Here is a 25,262-nt window from a genome sequence, read left to right on the forward strand (position 1 = left end):
AAGCGAGGCACCAGCTTGTGGGAAGGGGACACTCTCAGGAGCTGCTCTCATCCTCTGAGGCCAGAAAGGAAAGGAAGCCTGCGAATGTCGGGGAGGGGGACTTCCCTCTAACCAGGCCTTTCCACCCCATGGAGCCACCGGCCCTGAGGCTGCAGCCGACCCTCTTAATGAAGTGGAAGGAGAGGGGATGTCATCAACTGAGCTGCTGCACGGTCGGTCGTGGAAATGTCAGCCATCTCACGCAGCGCCACCAGGGCTGCTGGGCGTGAGCCCCACGGAGGAGGCCTAAGGCCTGCTGTGGCTGGGTCTCCTGCTAATGACCTGCCACAAGCCTGCCTGTCCCCAGACCTTGCAGAAAGTGACAAAGGCAGGGAAGCTGTGATGTAGGACCCTGCTCGGGAGGAGGGGCCTGGAAGGTAGGCAGAGCTGGTGGGGACCCTTGGAAGGGGCAGCGACTAGAGAATCAGGCCCTGTGTCACCATGTGTCACTGTGGCCCCTCCCCGTGCCTCCATTGCTTCTGTGGGGAGATGATGAACCACACTTCCTCCTAAGCTGTCGCAGACACTGCTGGTGCCCTGCCCAGACCCCGAGGCACTCGCCACTTCTGGATCCACTGCCTACTTCTCCTGCTGCACCCACAGCTCTTCCTGGGAGCTTTTCCCATCCACTCTGCAGAGGGGCAGTGCTGGGGCATTAACACCCACACCAGGGAGTCCCGGGGCACGCGGGGTGACTCCAAGGCCCCCAGAGCTCCCAGTGGGGTTGAGGCCCTGGCACTAGCTTACCCCCTTCCCCACTTCACATCCCCACTCCCCGACCTGGGCTTCCTGGGGCCACCTACTGAATAACCCACTTGGACTTGATTCCTTGCCTCTGGGCCTGCTTTGGAGGCACCAGCCTAAGATGTAGGGTCATGGGGAGGTTGGCATGAGGTAACAGTGTGAAATTCCGGGAGCCAGATCTAAGGTGCATGCGCCTCTTCCTCGAATGCTCTGCTGTCTGAGGTCTTCCTCCCCCCCTGGGGCGGGGGTGCCATGTTTCACACACAGGCCACACGCTCCTCAGGAGCTCATCGTGGCTGCTGCTGTGGCCGGTGCGAGCTTGTAGGATTGAGACACAGGGAGGCAGCCCAAGAACAGACTCCTTCAGGCCAGTTGGCCTGACCCTCCTGGTGGGATGGGTTCCTGTTAAGGCTTCAGACTTCTTCTGAGAGCCTACTATGTGCCAAGTGCCAAGCTGGGTGTGGCGGGGGTTGTGGAGATGACTGGACCTGGCTGCTGGCCCCCAGTTCTTACAGCCTGGACATAGAGGCTGTAAGGGAGTGGGGTGGGGGGTGATATCATCTTGCCAGGGAGGGGACCAGGCCTGGAGGGGCCATGTGACCTGGCTGCCACCCCACAGCTTCTGAGAAGGCAGGGCTGCAGTGGCAGGACCCAGCACAGGGCTCCTGGATGGACGGAGCCAGAACAGTGCCGGTGGGGAGGGGCTTGGCACACTCTGCAGGCTTGTGACCCCCGCCCACCCGTAGGCTGCGTGGAGGGGCGAAGCAAGAGCTGATGTCTGGCTCCTGGGAGTGAGAATGTTGCAGGAGACCCCCTCCCTAGACAGAAGTTGGATCGTCTGAGAACACCTTGGCCCACCTAGCCCAGGGTCCCTTCTGTGGTCACCTCCCTCATTCTGCCACAAGCAGCCAAGCCAGGAAATGATGCTTCCCTCCCCCGTGGCTCCGGCCCTCATTACTGTAAACCCTGGGATTAATTTAATTACATGCTCATCTTTAAGAGGCTGGGGCTCACAGGCGCCCAGTGGGTCATGAGTCGCGAGGCTGCCGGGAAGGCCGGTCCTCCCCGGAGTCAGCTCTTCCTGGAGTCTCCTGTCTTCCAGCCCCCACCCGGGAGGGTCCACCTTGCTCCCTGGCTCCTGCAGCACGGAGAGCCTGGTTCGGGAGGCTGAATGTGGGGACGAGGTCAGGCATCAGTGGGAGCTGTGTGACATGCAGGTGCTAGTATAGTTTAATCTGTTCCTTTTTTTTTTTTTTTTTTAAATAAAAGAAAGATTTCTCCCCACTCTAGATTATTTGAAAAGTAGCAAGAAATGGTGAATAAAAATAAAAATAAATAAATTAAAAAATTCTCATTCCCTCATCCGAATGCCACCGTCCATCAATATTTCTACGTGCTTCCCTTCCTGAATTTATTTCAGTGCATAGATATTTTTAAACATAGCAGCCGTTATACATATAATTTTGTGTCCAGTTCTTTCCACTGGCATTTTAAGTGTTTTTTCATGTTGTTTAGGCAGGATACTCTTTCTAAACATCATTTTACTGATGACAGGGTGGAACTCTCTGCTATTGTTGGACACAAATAGTTATTTCCAGTTTTGGCCACTATCACACGCTCTGCATTTATGATTAGAATTAATTCTTAAGGATTGATTCCACTGGGATTATTGGATGGTCTAAAAAATTTTTTAAGTCTGTTACATTGTTCTTTTGAAATTAAAAAGAAGGGGTTGGCCAGGTAGCTCAGTTGGGTAGAGCGTGGTGGTGCTAATGCTCAGGTCCAGGGCTCAATCGCTGTGCCAGCCGGCCACACAAGATCACATTAAGTTAAATTAAGTTAAAAGGAAAAAACCCAACAAACCTTGGTGGTCTGAAGTGTATTTTGTTCTGTGCAGCCGCTTGGGGCTTTGGGTAAACCTGAACAGATGGATTTAGTGGGGGCAGCTCTGTGGTCTGGGGCCATAGAGGTGGCCTCTGTGTGTGCCCACACATGTCCCCATAGGGAGGACAGCTGGCTTGGTGGGCCTGTGGGCCTGTCTGTGATCCTCCTCCTGGGTATGGCTCTGTCACTGCTCATTATTTCTCACTGCCATCCTGTGAGGTGGGTGTTAGACCCCAGCTGTGGCTGAGGGGACAGCTCGCTGAGACAGGCGCAGGACACCCAGTGTGGGTGCTGAGTCTGGGCAGCACATCTGCAGCCTCGGGCCCCAGCCCACGATTCCGACTGTGGTCTGACTGAGGAGGGAAAGCTGGGAGCTCCTGGCTCACCCCATGGGAATTGGTGGAGTGAGATGGGTGGGCAGCACGCTCGCCTTCTGGGGGTTCTGTGTCTGTAAAGAGCAGTGCATGGTTTAGCGCCCCATCTCGGGCTGTTGGTCACATGTGCATGGCTGATCCTCCTCCTGGCTTGGTGCTGTGCCTGGGAGTGCTGTCCCATGGTGGGGGTGGTGGCTGTGGCGAGCAGGGGGCTTTTGGTTGTGCCTGAGGACTGCGCGTTTTCGTTCTGTCTGTGCCAGCTTCTCTCCAAAGGCTTGGTGCTGCCAGCTCTGCCTGGGGTGGCCAGAAACTCTGGGTCCCGAGGACTGACCTGCAGGGGAGGGCCTGGATGGTGGGAGAGGGGCTAGAAGGCTCACCCACCAGTGAGTGGGAGCACTTTGTCTCTTGCAAGTCTTCATTGAGGTGCCAGATGCAGGTGGGCTGCGTGTCACACATAGGGTGGTGGGCATTCCCAGAGGGAGACCACACATGGATCAGGTGGTCTTTGGGGTCTTCTTGTCGTAACTCAGTCAGGATGAGAGAGCTGGAAGGGTTTTTGGCATTTAGCTGGTCTGTTGCTGCCCAGCTGGTGTTCCAGGGACCCCTGCTGTTAATAGGATACAGGGTAGGAAGGTTTGGGGAGCCCAGGCTGCACCCCATATCTCTTCACATGCTCAGAGGGGCCCAGTGCATCCTGCACACTGAGGCTTTTACCCATTTTGCCTATTTGTGTGGGAACTGCTTATCAATGTTGATTGACCAATAAGTAAACTGAGTCTGGGGAAGGAAGGTAGGAGACAGGCACGGGACATGGACTGTGGTGACTGCCAATCAAAGAAGGGTGTGAGTGAACCCGTTTTACAAGCTGTGGCCACCAGGGCTGGCCAGGGTCACCTGCCAAGTCACAGCATGCAGGGTCTGACTGAAGTCACATGCCTGGGACCAAATCTCATCTCCCCTGCTTCTCTGAAATGTGCTGGCCACAAGTCACTTTTCTACCTGGAACCTCGTTTCGCTGGCTGTCGTGTGGAGCTATCGGAGAGGGGTGCGCTGAGACTGGGGCCTGCGGCAGGGCTACCCCGTGCAGGGCTGTGCTGTGGGGTTACCGCTGTCACCCCCGAGGGTGTGGGTGGGCCGGGCCTGGCTGGGCAGCGGCCCTCCTGTCCTCTCTGGGAGGTTCCACATTCCTGAGAGGTGACTGTGGGGACTGGAGGAGGAGAGAGGAGGCTGGTTGGTGCAATTCTCCAGCAGTGAGAGGGGCCGGGCTTTGGGCATCCCCATTCCTGCCTGGGGCTGGGCCCTGGCCTGGTCCTGGGCCGAGTGGGTGGGGGCTCCTGAGAGTCCTCCAGGTGTGTTTGGGGAACACAAGAACCCCCAGCAGGCAGGTCGAGGGCACAAGCAGGATGGGCATCTACGTGGGTGTGGGGCGGGGGAGCTGGAGCACCCCACCGGGCAGCAGCGTGTGGGGCCTTGGCCAAGCCCATGCATTCCTAGGAAGGGGGCCGGTACCCACTTATATCTTAACCGGGCACCAGTGGGCTCCACATCACCCCTCATGTGAGCCTGTGGGCTCGGAGGGCAGGGGATGGTGTCCGGTGTCCACGTTAAACACCAGGATACCAAGGGGTGGGCTCGTCTGGGGTCATGACGGATACATGTGGGGGGTGGACAGATGCTTCATTATTCACACGGTTACCATGGAATTCCTGGCTTGTCCCCAGCAGCACTGAAGCCCCCTCTGCCCACCCATGAACAATAAAAGCCCATGGGGCCTGTCCTCCGACCCTGAAGCTCCCCAGGCAGGATTAGACAGCTGGCTTTGGTTGAAGGGTCTGATGTCTGACGTCTTCTGAGAGCAAGGGTCAGTGATCTGAGAAGACCCTGTGTCCTGTTGGAGGTGGGTATAGCAGGAGGCTCAGTGACCAGCCAGGAGGATGGGTGGGGTGTGACCTCTGGTAAGAGGCATAATAGCCTGTCCCTTACCATGTGGCTGTGCGGCCACCTGGTGAGGTGCCCCACATTGTCCGGCTCACAGAGGTGCTCGGGAAAGGTCTTGCAGCCCCTCTTTCCTCCTCCGTCCCAGCCTGCCGTTACCTTTTGGTCCTTGCCCGCCCTCCCTGCCTTCCACCTCCCCAGCCCTTCTGCCTGTGTTGCCCTTGGCCTCCACCGAGGCAGCTCCCCTCCATCTTGGTGAGGAGGCAGGACCTGGGCCTGGGCCATGGGGCAGAGGTGCCGGGGAGGCTGGGATTTTGCCTGCTTTTCTGATATGATGGAAAACGGGGTCAGTGTGTGGGGGTGGGTGGGTTTCACTGAACCCAGCAGCGGTGGTCTGTGTGGCCTCCCCTGGCCCTCATTCAGAAACAGGGACCTGTGACAGGGGCTCCACTGAGTGTCTCACTGGGGTTTGTGGCCTGGCACCTGGCTGCTGTCATCAGTAAAAGAGCTCACAGGAGGGCGGCGGCTCTGCTGTATGTGCCACCCGGTACCAATCGTTTGTTAGACACTCCCAGGTCGTAATCAGCTCACCTGTGGATCAGGTGAGGCAGGGTAGAGAACCCAGACACTGACTTGGCATACTCAGGAGCCTCAGTTTCCCACCACATAGGGGAGAGGGGTTCCCCAGACCCCAGACCCTGGGGTGGGCTGCCCCCTGGCAGTGAGTGTCCAGGAAGCCAGGCTCAGAGGCCCACAGCCGGCGGTGTGGGGGTGGCTGCCATGCGAGACGAATCTGCTGGAGGTTAACATGCCCTCCCTTCCTCTCGTGTCCTTACAGATCCCTCGTCCACCTACATCAGGCAGTTGGAGACCAAGGTGAAATTGCTGGAAGGTGACAAGCTCCTCACGCAGGTAGGCTGACTGCAGGTGGTGGTGGCTACTGCACCTGAGGGCCACCTCTCTGTGCTCCCCCATCCCCAGCTGACCTGGGCTCCCTTCCCCCTTGGTGCCCATCCTGCCCCCATCCCCACTCCTACCGAGTCACCTCCTGGAAAGCCAGGATCACGGACCTCATCCTGGCTTCCATGGCCTCCGGAGCTTCACTCCGCCACAGCCTTCCCATGCTGGCTGTCTCCCAGTGATCTGCAAATTCCTCGGAGTCAGCACTGGGCGACTTCACAGGTGGTAAAGAAATGGGCTGCTTTGCCCCTCTGGCAGACGGGCCATCAAGGCGGGAGAAGCAGTCAGTCCCAGCTGTGTCTGCTGGCCCTTGAGCAGCCGGCCCAGGATGCCCAAAGCGTTTCTCTGGGAACCAACCCCCAGGATGGCTCAGCTGCCTGGTCTTGTTGCTAGGTGACCAGCCAGGCTTGGTGCCCACCGCCCTGCTCAGGATGCCCCTGGCACCCTCTCCACCTGCTAGAGGCCTGCCAGGAGGCTCCTGGCCCCCAAGCATGGAGTGCAGCCCCCACCACTGTCATCCCCTGTCACGCCCCGCGTGGGCCACATGGACAGTCCCTACAGTGCAGCAGGACTTAGCAGAGTACACGTTTCCCATTTGGGTTCTTCCTCACTGTCCACCACAGCCCCACGACCACCATGCACACGCTTGAGTGCATGGTCAGGCATTGACGTGCAAGTCTGGTTTTATGATTTTATATGTTGGTTTAAGCAGCTGCACGGCAGAAGGGCTTTGGCCGCAGTGTGTGCTGGCTGCGCGGGGCTGGAGAGGGAGGGAGGCGCTGGGGTCTTGCCTGGCTGTGGGGTGGGGCTTCCTAGACCCAAACATTCCACATGGCCTGACCTGGGCCACTTGTGGGGTGGACTGTGGGAGCAGTGGCAGAAGTGGTTCCAGCAGTATTCAGGGTGGGGACGGAAGGGGCAGCATCAGAGCTCGGGGGACCTTGGCTTTGGAGCAGGGGAGGGAGTCACTCCTTCCAGGGAACAGCAATGCTAGCTCCTGGGGATGGGCCACTTCTCTGCACAATGAAGGCCAGGATCACGTTCCGGTGGCTGAACCTCAGGCCCTCTGGTCAGTGGCCTTATGAGGCTGCACCAGTCTGGCCGAATGAGCTTGTGTGTGTGTGTGCTGTGGAGGAAGGGGCACCGAGGTCCACTCCCCATTTTCTTCCTCAGAGTGGACTCTGTGACATGAGGGGGTCTTGCCCAGGGTCTTCCAGTAAGTGGGTGTCAGGGCATCCCAGCATCTCAAGAAAGGGGAGGCTGCATAGTGCTGGGGCCCTGGCCCCGTTGCATGGCACACCTTCCTGTCAATGTCCCCACACCTCAGCAGGGGACTGGCCCTGACCCTCACAGTCAGCAAAGGCCTGGGAGCTGGTGGCGTCGGCAGAGCCAGAGAGTCCCCAGGACCATGGACAAGGTTCCTGTTGGCCCTGCCCCTGCAGCTGCCAGCACTGAGCCTTGAGGGTGTACAGGTGCTGCTGGCCGTAGAGGGGGCCACTACTGTTCTGAGCCACTAAGGAAACAGACAGAGAGAGACAGCGTGAGAGAAGAAGCCTCTGGCCTGCTCAGGGCTTCCCAGTGGCAGTTGATAACTCGCCTGCCTTGGGATTCATGGGGTGGCTCCCATGGCACCAGCTTTATGAGGTTTCTCAAGCCACTTTCTCTCCTCAGGCCTCTGTTTGCTCATCCATAAAATGGGCATACACTCACTCAGTGTGTAATTGACTCCCCACTGTGCTCCTGACTCTGGGGCTGCAGGGATGACCAGGCCTAGGTCTGCCCTCAGGGAACTTGCGGTCCAGTCTTGCCCTTGTCCCTGCCTGACCTCCTCTTTGTCTCAGCCAGCAAGACTAATGTGCATGGAGGGGGCTGCTGGCAGACAGTGGATGTGGGGAGAGCCCCGAGGCAGGGCTCAGCCCACGATGAGAGTCGTGGTCTTGTTGGGTTTACCTCACCTTCTTCCTCCGGGCTCCTGCTCTTTCCTTCCTGGGCTCCCAGCTCAGGCGTGGCCTCCTGCCAGCAGCCCTCCCTGACCACCCGCAGGTGGCTCTGTGCTTGCTCTGAGTTCTCTCAGTCCCTGGGCGGCCTGGGTTTGCTGAGAGGGCATTGTGACCTGCCTTGTGGGTCCTGGCCCCTACCTCTGCTGGTCTGTCAGCTGTTGGAGGACAGGGCTACGGGGTCTGAGTGGCTGCGTCTGTGTCCCCAACACTCAGCACAGCTAAACTGGGTGGGTGCACCTAGGCCAGGAGGGGAAGCTGGTTCTTGCTCAGAATAAGGAAGGTCTGCTTAACCAAGGGAAGCCGCTTCACCAGGGAGTGAGGGGACCATCTTTGGAGGTAATCGAGGGATGGCCGGATGACCATGTTTGATGTTTGAGAATCTTAAAGAAACAGATTTACAACCATGAGTGGAATGCTGTCTTCTTCTCTGGCATGTGACATTTTATGATTCTGGTGTTTAAATCTTGTCAGTGAAATCAAATTGTGCAGAAAGCCCCAGCTTCGCACAAAGCAGGGAGCCTTCCTGTTGGCAAAAAGCAGGAGAGAGGAATATTCTTTGAAATATCGTAAGGTGACATGGCTTTGAGGTTTGGGTGGGAGGGCACAGAGCCTCCCTGGATTCCGGCCCCTTAGTGTCCCCCACTCCCCATGGCCTCTATTTAACTCCAATATAGCTTTAATTAAAAATGTGCCCGAGTGTTCAGACTAAATGACTATATTGCAGTTCGTATTTTCTTTCTCATGTCGGCTTTAAAATTTCATCAACACAGCTGCTTCCTCTGCGATGATTCATCTCAAGACTCGGTCCACGTTATTATTTTTCCTGTGGATTCTCTGTGCCCCGCCGGACTGGGCTGCGGGTGGCTGTAATTGACGCTGGGGCCTCTGGCGAACTCCCCTGCTGGGCTGATAAATGAAGCCTCATTGTGCGCCAAGAAGCCTGCTTCACAAAAGAGCAAGAAACGCTTGTAGAGGTCTCACGTTCACGGTCGAGCAGGCGGGGGCAGTGAGGCTGTGCTCCAGGCTGGTGACTGTGAAGGGCCCCCAGCCCGCCCCCTCCTCCTTGTCCCTGCGCCCACCTCTCCCCCATCCTGCCATGGACGCAGGGCCACTGACGGTGACCCTGGCTTTGCACCAGGCACAGATCGGGGAACTGGGGCCTGGAAGGGGGGGATTTCCCGACGTGGGTGCTGCCATAATAGAATTCCGCAAACTGGGGGGTTTAAACAACCAGAACTTATTCTCTCCTGGTTCTGGAGGCTGGAAGTCCAAGATCGAGATGTCAGCAGGTTTGGCTCCTTCTGAGGCCTCTCTCCTCACGTCGTCTTCTCTCTGTGTGTGTCTGTCTCCCAATTCCCCCTTTTTGTGAAGACACCAGTCATATTGGATTAGGGTCATTGGCCCACCCTAATGACCTCATCTTAATGTGATCACCTCTTTAAAGGCCCTGTCCCTGAACAGGTCACATTCTGAGGTCCTGGGGGTTAGGATGTCAGCACATGGATTTTTTGGGGTTTTTTTTTTGGTTGTTTGGAGGAAGGGGGGGCAAGATTCTGCATTTGCAGGACTGCAAATGAATGAATATAAGTTCTGGTTACTGTCTGCAAACTTTAAAAAAAAAATTTTTATTGAATCATAATTGATTATACATATTTTTGGTATTCAACGTTGACATATGTTGATAAATCAATATTACTAGCATATATATTGTTACAAATCGTACTTATTCTTTATGCCCCTTGTCCAATCTCTCCCCATCCCCCTCTCCCTCCCCCTCCCCCCTCTGACAACCCTAGATTTCTTCTCTCCCTTACTCTGTTGATCTGTCCAATGCTGAGAGGTGTGATCACGTCCCCCAATATTATCGTAGAGCAGATGTTTCTTCTGTCACTCTGGAATGGGCTTTGTGGAGAGACACATCCTCTTCTTTTCTTTCTCTCTGCTGGTGACTCTCCTTGTGTCAGTGCAGTCCAGTGGCTGGTGGACCATCTGCACGGTGGTTGTGGTGTCTAGCCGCTTTCGTGGCAGCTGAGGTTACTGTGGTGGGCTACCCACATGGAGGTGATCTTTTTGGCATGCTCCTTACCTAGTTGCTGGTGGCTCTTGGATCCATACCTCAGGACCTCAGGCAGGGCCCGTGACATTGGTGGTGTGCCTGGTTGTGGGAGGAGGGTCCAGTCCCCGGCTCTGTGCCTCAACAACAGTGGTGCTGTTGGCCCAATAGTGTAAGAAGATGGGTTTGAACATGGGTATAGGAGTCTGAGTTCCAATAATCCCTGCCCCAGTGCTCACTTGTTATGTGGCTTTATCTCCTGTTGCCTCGGTTTCCCCACCTGTAGAACAGGGATGATGCCCAATGCAGCTCGGGCTGTGGCACCTGGGAAGCACTCCTGGGTGCCTTTTCCTGGTCCAAAGGATCCAGGATTTTGCAAGGTCTGGCTGGCTGTGCCCCCTTGGCCGGTGGTTTGGGCCTGACCCTGAGTGAACCACTGCTCTTTGTCCTCTGACTTTCGAACCTATCTGGGCTGGGGGAGAGGGGAGTGTTCTTGCCACCATCTGAGCCATCTGAGCCTGTTGCTGACACCTTAGTTATGTTTCCCGCATCCCTGAGGAGGCCAGGGCTGTCCTGACCCACAGGTTCCTTTGCACAAGCCCCCTGGAGATGCTGGCCTCCGTAATTCCATGGCAGCTGTTCTGCTGGTTGGCATCTTCTGGAATGCACTGCCTTGTTAACGGGCTTTGTCCTGGCCCCTCTGTCATGGGTAGCATAGCCTCTGGGTGTCTGGAGGGCTTTAGATGCTTCCTTGGAAGAACCTTAGAGTCGGTCCAGCCTCTCCCTTGCTCAGGTAGGAAACCCCTCCTCCCAGAAGATGGTCATCTATCAACATGGGCAGGAAGGGAGACTAGGAAGACCACTTTCATGCCCTAACATTGGAGGCTTAACAAGTGGTCAGTGTTAGCCAGACGCCAGGCAAGAGCCAGCAAGGCCCAGAGGCCAAGCCCAGGACTCTAGAGCCAGAGGACCTGGTTCAAATCTCACCAGTGCCACTTACCAGCTGGGCAGTATTGGGCAAGTGGCTTAACCTCTCTGTGCCTCAGTCTTCCCATGTGTCAAATGGGGACACTAATGGTGCCTGCCACATCGTTCAGATGATTAAAAGGCAAATAATGGAAAGCACTGAGTCAGGGCTGGCCAGCGGTGAGGGCTGTGGGTTAACCATCGTGATCTCGTCTGTGTGTTGGGAACTATCCAGCAGTCTCTGGGAACCTCTGCTTGACCTCAATTTATGGGCAAGCAAACAGGCCCAGAAAGTTGGTAAGTTGCCTCGATATACCCAGCCAAGGTGGGATTTGGGTTTTTGTGCACCTCTTCCAAAGCCCCCCACAGGCCTGTCCCTCACTGATCTCATTGTAGCGAGTAATGGGCCTGCAGAGGGACCTGTGGGGGGTGGTGGTGGTGGATGAGACCTGGTCCGTGTGTTACTCGTGTGGTCCTGGGTGGTACGTGCACTGAGTTTGAAAAATGTGATTTGGTGCATGAATTGCATGGGGAATAGGGACCTGCAGTGCCCACTGTGGGTAAGTAATGTTGGCTGTACACTTACCACATATTTAACCACACTGCCTAACCTGAGTGCAACGTAGGAAGGAGCCTCTGGGCCTTCCAGCCAAGGCAGCAGCTTCTTTATTCTTGATGGTCTACAAATGAGTTATCTTAAAATAAAAGGAAAAAAAGTAATTTCAGTTGGTATTACTGGTTAGCTTTTGTGAGAGACCTTGCAGGCCACCTTCACCCTGAGAATAGGGTAGAGTCCAGACAGGGGGTGTGTCCCCCACCCAGCCTCTCTGAGCTGTCTGGGATCTCGGGCTGCCCCAAGGCCAGTGCACGCAGCCCCAGAGCCTCTCAGAAGGGCTGCTTTCCCTGGAGGGGTAGTGGGGTACTGGGGGGGAGCTACATTCTGTGTGAGCTTCGGGGTGGGCTGTGAGTGGCGTGGACCCCCCTTAGCACCTGGTGCCTGGTGCATAGCAGGTGCTCAGTTAGTCCTTGTTGAATCTGGAGGTTCTAAACACACGGAGCTCTTGTGAGCCTCCTTGGTGACTCCCTGCCCCAGCCGTCGGTGTGGGAAAACCACTCTGGCTCAGCTGACATGCTGGTGGCTTTGGGCCCATAGGTGTCTGGGGAAGGGACTGGGCAGACGTGACGGGGTCGTAGTTTGTGTTTGCTGGGTGACACTGTTCTCCTTCCTTCCAGCTGCCCCGCCCCTACAGCCGCCCGAGGAGCTGGCTTCAGGTAGAGCTGCCTGGTGTTTGCAGTGGTGCTCTGAGTGCTGTGTGCTCCTGTCTGCTGTGTCCTCCTCCCCAGCTCCTCTCCTAGGAGCACTTCCCTCCCAGGGTACACATCCTACCTTCAGGTTCCTCTTGGGATCTCCCCTGTTTAAGCAAAGGAACCATGAGGTGACCCCTCCCGTAGGCAGGCCACATAGCGTCCTTTCTCACTCACCCCTCGCTGGGTCCTCCCGACGTGTGAGGGTGACAGGGCTGGTGGTAACCCCTACTTGGCAGTGAGAAACCCACAGTGCATGGTGAGAGGAGGCCCAGATGCTCAAGTGAGGTCTTCGGGGCTGCTGAGCCTGCCGGGCACTGGGCTCGATTCTGCATGGGCTGCGCGTCCTCAGGGCCAGCGGGAGTCCCTGGGCATGAGCTGCCATTTGAGCCCTGTGGGATGGCCTATGGCTGGGGAGGGACTGGGCCAACACAGCTCCCCCTGTGCCCAGCCCCGAGACCCAGGGAGCTGGGCCTTTCAGGCACTGGCAATTCTCCTGCCAGCCCCCAGGCCTCTGGATGGTTCCTCTCTGTCCCCTTCTCCCAGTTCTGAGATTACCCACCCCAGAACATCCTGCCCTGTCCTGCTGCCCTCTAAGGGTCTTCCACCAGCCCCCAGCCTAAGGCTCAGCTAGTGCAGGGTCCTCAACCTCAGCACTGTGGGTGTGGGGGCTGTTCTGTGCATTGTGGGGTGGTCAGCAGTCTCACTGGCTTCCACCCACTAGATTGTAGTACCCACCACCCCAGTTGTGACAACCAAAAATGTCTGCAGACTTTGCCGATTTCCCCTGGAGGGAGGATAACCCCCAGCTGAGAACCACAGACCTAGAGCAACATGACCGTGCCAGGCCCCAGGCTTGGCGCTGGGATGTGAACCACACCTGTCCTGCCAGGGCAGATGATGAACCAAGGTCATTACCGAGTGCCGAGGGTACACCCCTTCCTCAGCAACCCACAGCCGTGACTAAGTGGGGCCAACTCTGGCCCCCCGTGGGGTCAGGCGGAGGCCAGTCTTCTGCCGAGACGCCGCTTTGCCCAGCTCTTTTCCCTGCCCTGTCCTGCTTCCTTCCCCATCTCCTGCGAGCTCCCCCCTCTAGGGACCCCACCTGAGACATGTCACAGCCTGGATCCCAGTGGGCTTTGGTCTGGATCAGGACCATGGAGCCCACCTCAGTCAGCAGCTCCGGCTGCCCCTGGGGTCTCTCGGAGTCATGCAATCCAGCTGCCTGCTCCCGGGTGGGTCCTCCAGCATGGCCAGCCAGATGGGGAGCCATTTTCCAGCATTTTCTGGACAGTGCTCCCCTGGGTGGCCCCAGATGAGCCCCCTGCAGCTTTGCAAGCAGGAGTCCCAGGAAGGCGATGCCCTGGATGGTCTTTCTGCTGCAGAGCCTCTGGCCACATCACAGAGGCCCAAGGAGGAGCTGTGCCTGGCTCTCAGCAGGACCTCATTGCAGGGAAGGCCCTGGACAGAGGCCAGTGATGTTCTGAACTCTGAGGCCTCCTGGGTCTCTGCTCTCCTGGTCCAGAACTCTATGCTGACCTTCAGAAGCCCTAGGAGTGCGTGATGGGGATTGGATACCCACAAAGGGGCCACGTGTGTTTGCAGGGCTGGGACCCACAGTTTTAAGGATTTGAGGAATTTAGTTCCAGCTCTGAGCAGGCTGCCAGCCACTCTGTGTGTAAGATTTCTCCCTGGGTCCTGAGGGATCTGCCTTAGGGAGACTGGGGGTGGGCATCCTCTTCTGTGGAGTGCAGCATGTCTCTCAAAGGACAGGCAGCTGCCTTAGCTACATGCCCCCCTCCATGTGCAGACCCAGCCGGGAAGGTGATGTCAGCTCCTGCTTCCCCTCAGTGATGAGAACCTAGGGATCTCATTCAGCAGAGGGATCAAGGCGGCAAATAGCAGGATTTTTAATTTGGATTTAAGTGCAATAATGGTTACTCATTTGATGCATCATTAGTCACATTGCCCCTTAATGAGAGATTGTGCATTTCTCCTGCCTGGCTTTGTGGCTTGCTAATACAGTTCTATGGACACACAAATATTTATTGGTGCTCATGGAAGGCAGGGGTGGCAATTGCATGCTGCTAATTAAAAAAATTCCCCTGCCCCTGTACACGCACCTCCTCCCAAGGAAATTATCTGGGGAGACGACAGCACAACCGGAGTTTTCCATACCAGCCCATGGGCTGCTCAGGAACCCATTTGATCAAGGGTCAGAGCCTGAAACAGAATGTGACAGTGTGTGGGTAAGGATGGGGCAAGCCCAGCTGCCCTGGTCCCAGGGCTGGCGGGAGAGAACCGTGGCTGTGTGACCACGTGGACCTCCCTGAGTGTGTGTGTTGGTCTGGGCTGGCATCCTGCACCTGGTCTCTACTTCTCCTACTAGCCTTGGCAAGGCAGCAGGGGATGCTCCCACAGAACGGTGTGGGAGGGTAGAGTCCTAGCACGTCCTACCTACCGTGTGTGCTCAGGTTTGGAACACACCCTTTTGTATAGCCACTGCAGAGATCTGGCCAGGAGAATAACTTGGTTTGGGATTCTTGTCTTTGAATGGAGCTGGGGTGCACCACTCGGGGAAGGCATGGGTGGCTCTGTGTGTGTGTGTCAGGGGGCCTCACTCATGGCCGGGGTGAGTGAGTGCTGGGCCCCGGGGGTGGATCTGTGGCCTTTTTCTCTTTTTGGTACCTGGTGGAAGGGGGCTCCACTTGATCTGATTCCAGCTGGGTCAGGGAGGGTTAACATATTGTGGCCTTTAATGCCTTGGGTTAAGCCAGATAGGGCCATGATCAGAGCTGTGACAGTCCAGTTTTATGATTAAAGGCTGTCCCCAAGTTCCCCCTGGTGAGACTCTTTTTCCGAGGATGGTCACTGGGGCTGTATGAAATCTGCTACACTCTGGAGGGTGGGTCCCCATTTCTCTCCCCTCTGTGTTTATCCCTGAGGCCGAGGAAACAGCTCCAGCCCCATGGTGTCTGCCCACCTGGCCTTTGAGCAGATACAGACCCCTGACCCTCTTTGCCACCCTCATGGACAGTCTTCCCTTTGAGCCGGGTTCTGCTCTGGCCGACGGGCGACTTGGGGGTTTAATCAGGAGTGATAGCTCAGATGGGGTCTTGCCCCCTTCCCTCTGGCACCTCCACGGGGGGCTCCACTCCACTTCCCAACACCTGCAGGACACTGCTGTGTGCCAGCCCCAGAGCCGAGGCCCTGGGACCTCACAGCAGGGGTGGGGTGGGGGTCTGGCCTGGGATCTGATGGGGTGGGAGAACAGAACCTGGGGAGTCAGTGAGGCTGGGGGCCTGCAAGGAACAGGCTGGGCCCAGCAGTTGGCAGGAAGTGAGAAGGTCATGTGCAGGGATCCCTCCTGGGCAGGCAGAGGGAGGCTGATGAGAGGAGGAGGGACCCCCGGCACTGCTGCCGCCCGTCCCTGCCAGCCCTGGCCCCAGCCCGGGCCTCCTCCCCTCCACAGCTTGTTTGGGTAACTCAACAGCCTGCTGATTTATGGGGCTTCCCACAGCATTTTATCTGGCCGATGCTCTCTCTTGGTTCCTTTGAAGTAGGGAAGAGGGTTTGGGCAGACACGCTGTCTTAGTGATGCAGACGGAAAGGCCGTGTCTTCTGCTGGCCTGAAATGGGGCTGGTGGGGAAGGTTAGTGTTGGACTGCGTGTCACCCATCAAGAAGTTTCACCGGGTCCTGGTCCCACCCCCAGCTTCTGGCGGGGCAGCAGGGGACACTTTGCTCTCGGGAAACCACCAAAGGCCAAGCCTGCCTGCCTCTCCTTCCTCCTGCTTTCCTCCCTCCCTGCCTCCCTCCCATGCACGGCATTAGCTGTGAGCCCAGCTTTCGCTGGCTTTGTGCATTCAGAGGAGCAACGCCCAGGACCTGCTTTGGGGAGCTCCCTGTCTGATGGCGGAGGCAACCTGAGCAGAGCGCTGTGCTGAGGCTCATCCTGTAACGAGCCTCAGAGCCCACGGGAGGGTGGAGAGGCGGATCCCCTGGCCCTGGGGAGGGATGTGGCCTGTGTGGGGACCCAAGTGCCCCCAGGCACTTGGAACAGAGGAATGAGAGCTGCGGGTGGGAGAGCCACTCGCTCACTCACTCCCTCACTCACTCATTCCCTCACTCACTCATTCCCTCACTCACTCACTCCCTCACTCATTCATTCCCTCACTCATTTACTCACTCATTCCCTCACTCCCTTGCTCCCTCATTCACTCTCACTTATTCACTCACTCACTCTCACTTATTCACTCACTCATTCACTCATTCATCCACTCATTTACTCATTTATTTATTCGCTCCTTCACTCACTCATTGCTGTTTATTCGGCCGGTCAGCAAATGTCTATGAAGCGTACACTGGGGAGCGAAACAGAGGCCCTGCCCCAGTGGCACTTGGTGGGGGATGGGCGGAAGAGCTCCTGGTAGGCTGTGAGGACAGAGAAGGCAGGGTGAGGAGGTGGGGCCTCCCAGGAGGCAGGTTGAGTGGACCCACCTGCGGTAAGGAGGGGGCCATGTGAATCCCGGCTGGAGTGTCTCTCCCAGCAGCAGCACCGTGAGGTCCTGACTCAGGCCAGGGCCTGGCCCCTCCATCTAACCTCCTCCTGCCTCTTTCCCCTGCAGCAGGCGGGCTCGGGAGAGTTCCGGACACTGCGGAAAGGCTTCTCGCCATACCACTCGGAGTCCCAGCTCGCGTCCCTGCCACCCTCCTACCAGGACTCCCTGCAGAATGTAAGTGCCCTCCACTCCCACCCCAGGAACCCGTGTCCAGGTGAGCTGAGGGAGGCAGGTCAGGGCTAGGACGCACGGCCAGTCGTGGCCTTCTTCCTTCCCCCTTCCTGCCTCCCAGGAAGGCCCCTGGGCATTGTAAGGGCCCAGCGTGGCCATGAGAGATGATGACCCAAGTTGGGGTGGTGCTGCTGCTGGAAGTGCGGGGCAGTGTCCAGACGCCACGTAAGCAGGGCTGCCCAGGCCCAGCTGTCGCCCCTCTGTGCAGCACGTTGGCCCACGTCACTCGCCTAGCAGCTGGCCCTGGAGCAGGCTTTGTAACTCAGGTGGTGGAGGAGCTCAAGTTTGTGGATTATGTATGGAATGACCAAGCAGACCTCCAAGGTTCTCCTCTGCTCTCGCCTGGGCTCTGACCTGCCCTGGAGGGGAAGGGAGGGCAGCTTGGAGCCAGTGCCCTGGGAGGTGGACACCCAGCTCAGGAGGGGCAGGGGAGGTGGACGCCCAGTTTGGGCTGCTCCCTGTGAGTAGAGGTGCCATCATCCCTGTGTGACCAGAGACCAGAAAGGCAGTGGCTGTGGGAGTCCAGCCCCCCTGCTCCCCTTGCATAGTGACCTCAGGCCAGCTTGGTTCCTCATGTGTTCCACAGGGACAGGAAAGGTTCCCACCTGCAAGGATGACCCAGGCCCCTGTGCAGAGCCTTGCCAGCCCGGTGCTGGCATAAGAGGTCTGTGCAGCTGCTGGCTGCCAGCTCCGCCGTCTCTCTTGCGGCCCTTCCACCTTCTCCAGGAGCGTAGCTGCCGACTCTGTGCAGGCAGCAAAGCCCGCTGATGGCAGATAATCACGAGGCTCTAATTGCTTCATGCTGAAGGGCTCTGAGGAGCCAAGTGATGCTTCCACAGGGGGCTGCTTCCTTCGTACTTCGTTCCCTCCGCCCTTCGTCCATTCTGAGCCCGTGGCGGAATAACAGCGCTGACATTTACTGAGTGCTGTGCAGTGAAGCCCTCTGAGCGGCCTGCAGACCATAAAGTGCCCTGCACACCCAGCTGGCTCTGGGGCCGTGCCAGGCCTGTCAGATGTGGGCAGAGGGAGCTGAGCTGGGGCTCACCCTGCAGGCCTCTCTAGAGAGCACGTCCCCTGCACAGGCTGAGCCCTGAAGCCTCGCAGTGCTGATAAGATGCTGTCAGAGGGAGGAAAGGAGGGAGGGTTCTGGAAGGCTTCCTGGAAGAGGCCTCTGGAGGGGCTTCATATGCCTTACCTGCTTTCTTCCTCTAGACCACCCCACACTTAAGGGGCTGTCATTCCACTTTGGAGAGGAGGAAGTGAGGCCCTTGGGATGGGTGGATCACCTGGGCCCATTGCTAGTGCCAGCATAGGCCTGGAGGTCAGGTGCCAGCATGGGGCTGTGGAAGGGTCTCTACTCCATGAAGGTGAGGGGCTGGGGTGGCTGATGGGCAGGCCATTGGGGCTGGTTTGGAGAGGGGTTTCATAGAAGGGGGAGCTACCAATCCTGCCGAGATGGGGGCTGTGGAAGGGTCTCTACTCCATGAAGGTGAGGGGCTGGGGTGGCTGATGGGCAGGTCATTGGGGCTGGTTTGGAGAGGGGTTTCATAGAAGGGGGAGCTACCAATCCTGCCGAGATGGCTGCAGAGAAGGGGTCTGGGGTCAGAGGCCAGGCTGGGTCCTTGCTGTGCCCTGAAGATCCCTCATCTGGCATTTTGGCCCATGCGGAGAGTGAGGGGTTGTTTGGGGAGGGCCCTCTCTGTGCTCAGACACTGCCTGGGACACAGCTGTTCCACACCTGGGCAAGTCTCCTTCAAGCTGTGGGACACGGGGCACAGCATGGGTGACTGGTTCAGGCAGACAGAGTCCCGAGGTAAAACAGGTGACCCTGTGGGGTGGTTACATGTCCCCACCCTACCCAGCTGGCTGTCAGGGCATGAGCCCAGGCTGGACCCTGGCAGAGAGCAGGGGGTGGTTTACACCTGCCAGCCTCCTGACAGGAGGCTTTTGACAGGACGCCTCGAGGAGGCTGGTCTCCACACTTTTTTTTTTCAATTGACTTTTTGAGCATACAGTTCAGTGGTTTTCTGCATATTCACAGAGTGCGATATCATAGTAGAATATTCTTGTCACCCCCAAAAGAAACTCTGTACCCATCAGCAGTCACTCCCTGTTCCTCCTCCTCCCAGCCGCTGGCAACCCCCAGTCCACTTTCCATCTCTGTGGATTTGCCTGTGCTGGGCGTTCTGCATAAATGGAATCATGTGATGTCTGGCCTCCCGTGTCTGGGTTTTCTCACTTAGCACAGCGTTTTCAAGCTTCATCCACATGCGGCTTGTATCAGTCTTCGTTGCTTTTTATGGCTCTATAATATTCCATCACGTGGACAGACCACATTGGTTATCCATTCATCTGTTGTTGGACATGAGGGTTGTTTTCATCTTTTGGCTCTCGTGAAGAGAGTTGCTATGAACATTTATGGACAAGTATATTGTGGATGTAAGTTTTCAGTTCTCTCGGGTGTGCACTGGTCTCCCCACTTTTGGCTGCAGTCCTGGAGTTCCACAGACCTGGTGTGAGGCCCCACTGTTTACAAGCTGTTGGGCCTCGGGCCATTCTCTTGGCTTCACTCTCCTCATCTGTAAAATGGGCACGTAAAAAGACAACATCTGGAGAGGGAGGGGGGAAAAGAAGGAGTTGGTAAGGGGACAAGAAAATCAACTACACTGTATATTGATAAATTAAAAAAAAAAAAAAGACGGCATCCGCCCAGAGCGTTGTTGTAAGTACCACAAATGTGTTGCTGGGCTCCTCCATTGTGGCTGGAAGGCACAGGAGAGGATGTTGAATTCCAGTGTAACTTGGTGGGGCGGGCTGTGCTGTGCCTGTGGAATGTCCTAGAAGCAGCAGCCCTGGTGCCAACGCCAATGCATTAACCACTCCTTGTACACGTTATTTGTCCAGTTGCTGGCATCATTTACAGAATCCCAGGTCACCTCCATTGCCCAGTGCGGTGGGCCAGGAAAGGGCTGGTTTGCATAGTCCACCCCCACCTCTCCTGGCTTCCCTCCCGCCTTTGCTCCAGGAATCACGGCCCCCTGGAGCCGGTGCTTTATGGAGCAGGCGGTCAGGGGCCTGGTAAGATGGGGACATAGGCCAACGGTGCCAGGGCCAGATGGCACATGGTCCTCCTCTGAGGCAGGGCTGGGTGCTGGAGGGTATATACTCTCAAGGGGAAGGTGCCAGGGCCGTGTGCATGTGGCTGGCGACCCCTGCTGGTCAGTGAGGGGAGTGTGGGCTTCTGCCTCAAGTTGGGGCCAGCGTCCTGCTGCTGCCCAATGAGAACCCCCGCCTCCCAAGGAGAGCCCCCTGCCACCCAGTTTGGTTTCCCTACAGGACAGACCTGGCCTGGGCACCAGAGACCAGGTGGCCTAGGCTAGAGTTAGGGAAACAGAGTCCGGAAGTGTCCCTGGACTGTGCACACACCCTGGGTCAAAGGCCCCTTTCTGTTGTCCAGATGAGGAAACCAAGGCTCAGAGTGGGTTGGGCCCTGCCCCAGGTCACAGCCAGTGGAAGCTTGCACAAGCTTGGCTTTCTCAGACCCCAAGGCTGTGGGGCCTGCAGAGGTGGCAGATCTCTGGTTCTGCCTTAGTTTCGGGGGGCTGGGGCCTGGCTTCCATGTGGAGCCAGGAGCGGGTCAGCCCTTAAGGCCCTGGGAGCAGGGTTCAGTCCAGGGTCAGTGGGGAGTGTGCAGAGGGGCTGGCTGCCAGGCCAGTGGAAGGTTCTGGGACCTGAGGGTAACTGCACAGCCTGGCCCAGGCACTGTGGTGGTTCTGCAGTGTGGGTCTTGGCTGGGCTGGGTTCTAGGGCGATGCCCCCATCAGCCCGGCTCACTGTCTGCAGGCCACTGGCAGGAGTCATCAGGGACCCCACTTATTGAGAAGTAAATAGATTCAGTTTCCAAGGTTGGCCCAGGGTTGCTCCGTGGGGAGCCACACAGACATCCTGGAACCCTGGCTTTGTGTCTTCTCCCTGCTCACGTGCTCACTGGGGCTCTTCTTGGTATTTCCTGCCTGACCTCTGGCACTTGCTGGTCCCCTTCAAGCCCATTCCTAGTGCCTTAGGACCTCCTGACTCCTGTTGGCCCTCTGGGCGCCCCCAGTGAGTCCCCACTGCTTCACAGCAACCTGTACCCTGTGGGAGGGAAGCTGGGGGGTGGGGCCCAGGTGCCCTGGCCCTGAGCAGACACTTGGCTTCTGACAGGCTGGGTCCCCTGCTCGCTTGGCCTCACCCCTCAGTCCTTGACGCCCCATTCCCAGGCCTGATGTGGGAGCTGCACACCTGGTGTCCAGTTCACCCCCAGGTGACCTAGACAGGGCCAGGAGGGTAAAGGCTGGGGGGCAGGGCCCAGGATGGGCTGGAGCTGGCATCATCCACCAGCTGCTGGGGTGGGAAGCGGGAAGGGGCTTTGGGGTCAGACCTAGTGGGGTCTGGGTCAATGCCTTCTTGATCCAGCTGTGCGATCTGTCTCTTGCCCTTCCAAACCGCACTTGCTTCCTCTGTAAGACAGATCACAGATCTTGTGCGTGGCTGTCGTAGGTGAGCCTATGGGATGTGGCTAGGGCTCTGGACCACCCCTCTTGCCTCTGCCCTGCAAGGACCACTGTATCTGCAGAAGAGCGGGTGCAGTAGAGAGGAGAGGGGCCAGCCAGACGAGGCTGGGGCTCCTCAGGTGCCCAGTCCTCACACCTGCCTCCTCTCCCCCCAACACCCCAGTCCCCATTTCCTCCTGTCTGTGCCCTGACCCCACAGAATCAGGGGTCTCCCTGAGCCACTGCCCGTACCTGGGGCTGTCACCTGGAGCTGACCTGGGAGAGCTAAGACATGTGATTCCTTCCCACAGGGCCCAGCCTGCCCTGTGGCTGAGCTGCCCTCGCCCCCCTCTGCTGGCTACAGCTCTGTGGGACAGAAGCCTGAGGCTGTTGTGCATGCCATGAAGGTAAGGGCCACTGCCCACTCCCTCAGGAGCCCCCAGATGCCGGGTGCACTGTGGGACTGTGGTACCTTTGACTCTATATGTGCCCTCTGAGTCTGGGGGTTTCTGAGCAGCAGGGGTGGGAGATTTATTTCTGTGTGGGTGGTTGGGTGGCCATGACTCAGGGACTAAGAGGTGCTGGGTGGCATTCACAAGTGTTTCACCTGTCTGCCATCCCTGAGCTCCTGAAGCTGTGGAAACTGAGGCCTGGGTGGGAGGAAGGCAGATGCTTCCCAAAGCTAGATATTTGGAGCAGGAGTGGGGCTAGAACTGGGCTCAGGTCTCCCAGGCCCAGCCTTTGGCCTTCAGTGCAGCTGCCGCCGTGCAGGTCCAGGTGCAGGTGGGCAGGTCCGATGAGTCTCTGGTTTCTCCTGGGGCACACTCGCACACCCGAGCACCGCCCCCACTCCTGTGCCCCCTCCCTTCCCTTGTACGTGCCCTAGGGACACACACACACATGCGTGGACACGGCCTGTGCTTGTACCTGCACTGGCAGTGACTGACACACATACCACATGTGTGTGACCTGTTCCCTTCAGGTCCTGGAGGTACATGAGAACCTGGACCGGCAGCTCCAGGACAGCTGCGAGGAGGACCTGAGTGAGAAGGAGAAGGCCATCGTCCGTGAGATGTGCAACGTGAGGCGCTTCCCGGGGGAGGGGCAGGGCCTGGCACTGGGAGTGTGGGCAGGGCGCCCAGCCTGGCCACGCCCTTCCCCTTGTGGGGCTCCATTTCCTCCCTGCTCAGCTATGGCTGGATGACTGGGGGGGCGGGGATTGGGGGCTCCTGGAGCCTTGGTTTGTCATCACCCCACTGTCCCCCTCTGCTGATCTGCATATCCTCAGGAGTACCCTGGCTAGGGAACTGGATAGTTGGAGTGTCCCACCCCCCCCAGGACTGGTCTTCTTCACTCCAGGTGTCTGGCCCCTTGGCCCTGGGTGTTTGGCACCCAGGCCTCCAGCCTGCTGGTGCCCTGGGGGCTGCTGGCCGTGCAGGTGATGCTCAGCTGGAGGTGTAGGAGGGATCCTCCTCCCTGCAGTCTCTTTGGACCCTTGCTGGAGCCAGCAGGAAAGGGGTTCACAGGGTCTCAAGCAGGAGCTTATCAAGATGGGGTCCATAGGCTCCACTGGACAGCCGTGGGGCTGAGCCCACACCCCAGCAGTGAGCTGCTCAGGAGGGCAGGTGTGACCATGAGGGTGGGTATGCATCTCTGGGCCTCCCTGGCCTCAGTTTCCCCTCCTGGCCCCACAGCTCTGAGGAGGTGCTCACTTTTGCAGAGCGATGAGGCAGTTGGTGTGCAGGGGCCAGCAGGTGGGCTGGGGGTGAGCCCTCCACTCACATCTCTCCCCTCCCCACAGGTGGTCTGGAGAAAATTGGGAGATGCTGCCAGTTCCAAGCCCTCCATCCGGCAGCACCTGTCTGGTAACCAGTTCAAGGGGCCTTTGTAGGGCCATTCTTCTGTGGACATGCACTGGCTCTGCCTAGGGGCCCCAGGGGAGCATCAGGCCCCAGGACCTCCGGCTGAGCCAGTCTCCCTTCTCTATGGTGAACTGTACGTACGTAGGACGCTGTCCGCCCTGGTCTGGCTGCTGTAGGTCTGCCACGCTGATGGCCAGGCCTCATCTCCCGCCTCACACACCAGCAAACTGGGAAGATGAGAAGCCACTGACCACTGCTCCCCGCGGCAGAGTGGCCCAGACAGCCTCACTCCCTCTCTGGGCCCTGGGCCCCACTAGTGAGAGGCTGACGGCTGCTTCTAAGATACCAGGCCCAGGGACTGACCCAGGCTTCCTTGTCCTGCCCTCTATGGACAGAATCTCATCAAGCCCTCCACCCCACCACCCCAGCTGCCTCCTGTGGACAGAGGCCACCGATACGTGGATCCTGACACAGATGGCACCACTGCTTGCCCACCTGCTGTGACCTGGATCCTGGCTCACCAAGCACTGGGTCCCCTGTGTCGTGGACAAGGAAACTCACTGTGTCCATGGCTGGCTGGAGGCTGCTCTTGGGGCTCCCAGGTCCTTCCTCTGACTGACCCTCAGCTCTGGAAGCTCAGGGTCCCCTGCTGCTCCAGGGGTTCATGCCCAGCTGCCCTGATGCCAGCTGCTGCTTGTTTTCAGAGTTTCCATACCCCCAAAACACACATACTCTACAATGTCCCCCTACCTGGTGCCAGGTTGTGCCCTGTTTTTTGGGTTCCTCCTGCTCAGGGCCTGAGGCACATTCTTTTTTGTGGCTTATATGATGGGTCAGGAACACAGGAAGGTCCTGTGGAGGGTGTCTGGGCTAAGCCACATGTCTCTATCCAGATGGGTAGCAGTGGGTCACAACAGGGCCTCTGTTTGTCTGTGGGCTCTCCCAGGGCCCAGTCACTGTGTACAGAGATGCAGAGGCCACAGGTAGTGATGGTTGTTCTTGGGAAGGATGGAGACTGCCCTGGTGCTGGCTTTAATTCACTGTGTGACCTTCAGCAAGTCACTCAGCCTCTCTGGGCCTCTGGTGGAAAAATGGGGTTTCCGAGGTTCCTTTCAGCCCTGCTCACTGTTTGAGGCTGTCCAGCTCTCGACGACATAAGTCCTCATACACAGCACGCCAGCTGATGGGGTCGACTTGCTGGAGAGGCTGCTGTGAGTTCTGCTGCTTTGCTGTCTCACTACAGGTAGACAGTCACCTCCCCTCTCTGAGCCTCAGCATCCTCAGCCTCCTTACAGGGCTCTGGGGATCACATGAGACCTTCAATGTAAATGACTATATATAAACTGTAAAGTGTGATAAGCAATTTTGTGTGCGAGGAAAATGAGGCCCAGAGGGGGTGATTTTGTGGCACATTACAATTGAGATCCCAGAACCTGTAGTGCAGGGACAGGCCATGTCGCCGACATCCGTCAATGCCGTTGTCAGCAGCCCCTGGCATCTTGTTCGGTCCCTTGCCCCAGCAGCCTTCTTCACTCTTCCAGTGGTACCCAGAGCTTCATGCAGCAAGCACTTGAACCCAAAGAGGTTGTCTTCCTATCAAGCAGGTCTGGTTCAGGCCTGAGTGTAGGACGGGGACAGAGCAAGGGGAGGGAAGATGGCTTCCCCATCGCTCTCCCCAGCTTGGGAGTCTACCCAGAGCGGTTCCCACTGTCTGTTTGCCATCAGCGCCCTCGGGTTGCACACTCTCAGGGGAAAGGCTCAGGGCTCTCACTGTGCCCAGGGAGTGCAAGGCAGGCGCTGGTGAGGGATGAGCATG

At 57.7% G+C, this 25,262-nt stretch overlaps 1 protein-coding gene across 1 annotated transcript in view; it reads left to right on the forward strand.

The window, feature by feature from the left end:
- The window catches only part of CCDC85C (coiled-coil domain containing 85C), a gene marked incomplete at its 5' end in the record, with an annotated part of 86,964 nt that extends 63,401 nt beyond the window's left edge, over nt 1-23,563 (forward strand). Inside the window, 5 exons of the mRNA XM_008583447.1 lie at nt 5,815-5,888; nt 16,888-16,995; nt 21,896-21,991; nt 22,567-22,665; nt 23,386-23,563. Of these exons, the coding sequence (XP_008581669.1) occupies nt 5,815-5,888; nt 16,888-16,995; nt 21,896-21,991; nt 22,567-22,665; nt 23,386-23,475 (467 nt within the window). The remainder of the gene's footprint in view (nt 1-5,814; nt 5,889-16,887; nt 16,996-21,895; nt 21,992-22,566; nt 22,666-23,385) is intronic.
- Nucleotides 23,564-25,262: the final 1,699 nt, after the last annotated feature.

Source organism: Galeopterus variegatus, unplaced genomic scaffold (assembly GCF_000696425.1).
Source record: "Galeopterus variegatus unplaced genomic scaffold, G_variegatus-3.0.2 Scaffold2916, whole genome shotgun sequence".
NCBI lineage: Eukaryota > Metazoa > Chordata > Mammalia > Dermoptera > Cynocephalidae > Galeopterus > Galeopterus variegatus.